Below are 5,854 nucleotides of genomic sequence, written 5' to 3' on the forward strand. Positions count from 1 at the left end.
AGTGCGAAGCGTCCAATAACTGTACCCCGTCCCATAACTGTATCACCTACCCTATCAAGGAACTACGTGTATCTAGGAATTGAGAGGCTGAATTGCATGGACCTCGGACCTCGCATAGCCGAACGCATGGGCCATGCCCATGAATAAACTGCTTAACTGCGTGCCTCTTTTTTCAATTACTCTCAATTACTTGTACTGATTAATTTATTTGTTAATATCTACGTTTTCACGCAGCAGGATTACTGACTAATTAATTGCTTAGTCTGTGTATTGTCATAGGTAGCTCACTAATTAAAAGAAAAGATTGTCAGTAATGTGAGCAATTGTTTTGTATTGCTAATGGAAACAGTTCGTAACTTATAAAGGTTTTTAATCAGAAGGAATATACTGACAAGGAGTGAAAAATAAAACAGTAACCGGATAAGAGTAACGGTGCCACTTATACCCAATTTTCGTCCAGATTCCCTCGCTGCTTAATTTTGTTTGAAATCGTACTGTCACTTACCTCCCTTGTTCCACCACCCTTCTGTTTGAAAAGCCGAAACAGCAGCCCCAATCAGAAAATTATCTGGTAACGGCACGTCCTGAATTTGACCTGTGGTTGCTTTAATAATATTTGCCTGGCCCCAAGCCGACAGAAGGCCGAAAATAGTTAGACGAGCTAACATATTGAGAGACCTATGCATGCAGAAAAGACATTTTATTAGGGTATGCAACAAGGCGCGGTACTCGCTAGAGTGGCCCGTGTTTGCGGAGCGAAAGAGAAGCCGGTTACTCTACTTGACTCTAAACGTAATATTATACCATTTCTTTGATTGTAGGAGACAAATCAAGTAAAAAGATGAGGTTGTATTGAGATAAAAGTACACACATCACTACTTCCTCCGTAGAAATCCTGCGCATTCACTTTAAAAGAAGATGTCCCAAGTGTGTACTTTTATCGCTGAGCGAAGCTCAGTCCAAGTCGCTGAGGGGTCAGGCGATGTCTCCGTCGTGAGTCTGTCTGTCTGTCTGTGTGTAACATTCCGTATCTCCTCAAAATGTGCTGCACTGACAGCAAAAAGGGTGTTTGTCTAAGAATCGACAATTCACGAGTATTATCTGTGTGCAATATTTGATGCATCGGTCAGCTCTGAAATATTCAATCGTTTTATTTGAATTCGCGCGTAGTTCGTTGGTATGTTGGCAGCACTGCATTCAAGTGGGTGAAGAGCACCAGCACATGACCAGCGGGTCCGGCGCTCACTTCGCGTCTTTGATACTCTCTCACAAGTGATTAAATTGTCAGATTGTCAAACCGAGTGTGTTACTTTTAGTTTTAAAGTTGCGGAACTCGACCTACGAAGTTTCGCGAGTGTCCGGTGAGAAGAAACGAAAGTGATATTTTGAATGGTTTGCGTGATTACTTACGTAAGTTGGAGGGGGGAAGGGGGGTAGTGGTTCGGGAGAAATGCGAAAAGGTAACTATTGTTACGAGTTCATCTTGACAAAAGAAAGTGAAAATGTTTTATGCCCCAAGACGATCGGAATCGAAATGGCAGAGCTATTGCCCCCCAATTCGACAATTTGGTCGTTTTTGCATACATTTACCCCTTTGGGGGCTAATAACTTTGCCATTTCGACTCTGATCGTCTTTCAGCATATGACATATCCTTTTTAATTTTGAAAAAGGAATCCAAATCCGTTATTGAACTTTTAATTTTGTAAAATCCAAAATATTCCAAATTTTCAATTTTGTTATTTTAACAAAATGTAATGGTGTTTACTTGTAGAATGATTGGAAGTCACCTAATCTTTCAATAGGACATGTTAAAACGATTCTTAAACACACAACTTTTGTTTCACAATAGGCACGGACCTGCAAGGAACCGAACAATTTTATAGCCAATATCGTTAACTCAGGCCCATCAAAATCAGAACATGGTATATCGTTTTCTTAAATTGCCTAGCTTTGTCTGGAGTTGCATTATGTTCAATGATATCCAATAAAATCGTGGGAGCATTTAAATTAAACTCTATGATACGATACATTATAGAACTTTCTATTACATATACTTCAGGGACTCGTGATCCTTCAAATGCTTCGGAGAGATCTGATAAAAATGAATGAAAGAGCGACAAGTTATACTTGTCGTAGGAGAGAAGTTTAAATGTATTTTGAAATCAAATTAAATATTAAGGTATTTAATTTCACTCCAACTAGAGGCAATCTAACAGAATTTCACCTTTCACAAAAAAGCCACTGTTACAGTAATGTGTTTATCCAAACAAATCAACCATGTATTTTAATGAATAGAAACCAGACTTCCCAGTATCAAGCCTTTCTAGTGGACTTCCAAATCGGTTGTATTGTATAGTAATTACTCAAGTTCACTACTCACTGAAAGTACCTGTTTTAGGGGGGAGGGGGGTGAGGGATTTGAATTCTGGTGAATAGAGCGATCCAACCAGACCAGGCCGCGGTTGAAGGTCCAGCTGGAAGGAGGGTTGAGGGTACGGGTGGGAAACTTCACTGAACAAAAATTAGGGTACGCCCTTTTTAAAAGAATCAGGGAAAAATCAGAAAAATCATTTTAAAAAATTATATTTAAAAAAAAAAAATAATCAGAAAACCATCAGAAAGATAAAAGGATAATCACAGGGAAATAAATCAGGGAAAAGAAGAAAAATTTGTGTATGCTTGAATTTATAGTGAAGTACCCCTCGGGGGAGGTAGGGGAGGGTCACGGTAAGGTGCCTAAATGCACATATAGGGATCTTGAGACAAATTCCCCCCCCAAATCTCTTACGTTCTAGGAGCAGAGAACCAGTTGCCTACCTACTACCTACTCATTCGTTATAGTTTTGTTTTATATTTTTTACATCTTCTGTTATTTTAATGCACTTCGCTCAGCTACCCCGTGCATAATGTTAACGCACGGGGCCCTACGTTTTAATAGGATATCTTCAAGGTTAAGTTCATTTTTATTCTGATGTTGCTAATGTGTTAAGCCATCCTTTGTGTTGAGAAGTATATCCTCAGGTTTCATCCCTATACCTACAGTGGCTTAGAAACTAATTTTATATACCATTCTGCTCGTGCCTCTCGAAAAACAAGTGCTCCGGGAGTCGGCTATTTCAAAACGAAATTTAGCTTATTTAGAGCCCTAGAATCTGTTATAAAGTTACAAACTAGTTCTCATCGGAATAGACGGTTCCGAATAATCTTATTGTTTATTAAACAGCAACGCTTAGAACGACCGCCCAAATGCCCAAACTTTCATCCGTTCTGCTCATTAACATTAACTCTTTTGGGCGAGTTTGGACGGAATTAAGCCGAAAATGACCTCGTGGAGCATTTATTCTTTATAAAAAAGTCTCGTAATCGAAAAGAAAGTTTAGGAAGTGCGTTCATAAAACTACCCATATTTCGAGTCGGAGTGGAATCTTTTCATAGTTGTAAACATCCCAAAACCTCAATCACTAAATTTTTTTTTTTTTCCACTAGAATCTGACAAAATTGAAAGTATTAATGGCATGACCTACCGAACAGGTTCAGTTTCGTTTTCCGAAACTACCTGCGATTTATCTAAAGACTCCAATGCTTTTAGATTATGAGCGGCATTTTTATATGCGGAGAGAAAACAGTCCGTTAACGTACAGTGTACAACAATATTGGAATGAAAAACAATCGCAAGCAGCATCGTAAGCAACGACCACGTGCAAACGCGTTCTTCAACTCTGGAAACCCAAAGTGTGTACTTGAATGCAGAATATTCTGCATACCTACACGTATGCAGAATATTCTGTGTACTTGGCAAGCACACAGAATATTGTGTGTACTTGGTCAAGCACACAGAATATTGCGGTTACTTGGTCAAGTACACACTAAAACCTCCATACATTTATGCAGGAGACTTAGTGTGTACTACCAAGTACACAGAATATTCTGTGTACTTGCCAAGTACACACAATATTCTGTGTACTTGCCAAGTACACACAATATTCTGTGTACTTGCCAAGCACATAGAATATTCTGCATTCAAGCACACACTTGGGTTTCCAAGGAAAGAGTTAAGATGCTAGAGCAGTACTAGTATTGCATATCACAACACTAACCAATGAGAAGCGACGAAAAATGTGTATCCCAAAACACACCTTCGTAGTACATGGGACACAGATTTTTCCACAGTTACGTACTTTTGCTCAGATTTTACTACATGTTCTACAAGTCAACAACTAAGTCCGAGCAAGTAGAACAGTGACATTGGGATGACTTTTCTTTACTGTGCACTAGTAAAAATAACTTTAAACTTTAATGGCCCTTTTTGAAAGTGAATCAAGGATGTTGCACGTACTTACTGGGTCTACTTCAGAAAAATATTGGTGAGAAGTTGAATCTTCCACCGATCTTTATTTAAGACGAAAAGGAGTGACCTGTGAACACTACGACTGTTCCTTATATATAATCACGAAGTGCCATTATCAGCTGCCTTGAAGTGTTCCTCGCATGCACTACAGTTCCTGCACTACTAACTCAAGTAGCAGCAAGAAACACGCAGAAAAGATACTTTTTAAAAGGCGATAAATCGCAAGTTACGAAGAAAGAACACAGACGTTTCGCAATTACAAAGACTTGCAAGGATTCTTTAGAAAGTACCCGGGTGATTATAAAAAAAAAAAACGTGCAGTTACGTCTCAAAATCCCCCCCCCCCCCCCGGTTCATTGAGTTGGATATTTTTCCTTAGTACCCTTAGAATGCATTCCTAGAGTTGCTGTACAGTCTGACGACGTTCAGAGGTTTAAGAGGCATCGGAGTTTAGCCCGATGCTACAGTTCCCCCTTACACGTGCAAAATAGGCTCCATGGCTAAATCCAGACTCTTTTGATGTCATTAAACGTCACCTAAGCGCGAGTCTAGACTGGTCAAGACCAGACCTATACAAAGCACTAATACGCAGGTTAGTGCTCAGACACATAGAGTTCATCTCAGAACATGTTTATAAACCTACGGAAATGCGTAGCGGAACGCCGTCTGCCGTGCTAGAAGGCGTTGGCTGATCGGCGCGGCGCCCGGCTCCCAGGGCGCTCTGCGAACTCCAGCGCTCGCCGTTAAAATCTTGCTAGACTTTTGACGCAACTTTTGGTACAACGGCCATCGGTAGACCCTCCCCTACAATTCTAGACCAAAGCGGGGTCTAAGCGATTAATGTTGAGGCGGCTAGATGTCTCAACGTGCGGCAGCGGCGGGAAAAAGTGCTTCCTGTCCTCTCTCTGTAGTCTCTTGTTGTGGGAAGAAAACCATGCTTTTTCAAACGAGGAAAATCGTCTCGAAAAAATTATACTCATCCCAAGTAAAATTGAGTCAAGAAGATTTTGAGGATTGGGGCAAGAAAACATTTTTGTGAGTGTAGGCAAATCTAAGTCTAACTTCGTCGAAACCTAACCCAAAATAACCAATAATAGCACTTACTCATCGTTATATGCACCTCTTGTCAAAATGAGTTTCGCACAACTTTTACCGCTATTTTGAGAGAGGACCGCTGTCCGTGACCGTATAGCCTCTGACGGTCGCGGGAGAGTTCGTAAGTGTTTGTATCCTAAGCTATCTCTCGTCAACAACAGCACAAAAGTCCATTTTTATCGAAATTTAATAAGAGTAAAGCAGTTAGACGACAACCGTGCAGCCCATTAGACTTCTTGGACCTTTCTTTTCCCAACGACATTTGGTTCAAGTACATTATCTTTTCGGAATGTTATTCTCTTAAAGAGAAGATTCGGAAAATTGCATTTTTATTTTTTTTGACCCCTTACACTTTTTTGCCAGGTATATCTTTGTTGTCTACTACGTAGATAAAATTTTACATCTGAAGA

At 40.1% G+C, this 5,854-nt stretch overlaps 1 protein-coding gene across 1 annotated transcript in view; it reads right to left on the reverse strand.

The window, feature by feature from the left end:
* The window catches only part of LOC113212233 (myrosinase 1-like), a 16,166-nt gene extending 11,697 nt beyond the window's left edge, over positions 1-4,469 (reverse strand). Inside the window, exons 1-2 of the mRNA XM_052274254.1 lie at positions 4,342-4,469; positions 506-678 (exon numbers count right to left, since the gene is read on the reverse strand). Of these exons, the coding sequence (XP_052130214.1) occupies positions 506-668 (163 nt within the window). The 5' untranslated portion in view covers positions 669-678; positions 4,342-4,469. The remainder of the gene's footprint in view (positions 1-505; positions 679-4,341) is intronic.
* Between the last annotated feature and the right edge of the window lie 1,385 nt (positions 4,470-5,854).

The sequence above is a fragment of the Frankliniella occidentalis genome, unplaced genomic scaffold (assembly GCF_000697945.3).
Source record: "Frankliniella occidentalis isolate FOCC.00 unplaced genomic scaffold, Focc_3.1 Scaffold363, whole genome shotgun sequence".
In the NCBI taxonomy this organism is placed as follows: Eukaryota; Metazoa; Arthropoda; class Insecta; order Thysanoptera; family Thripidae; genus Frankliniella; species Frankliniella occidentalis.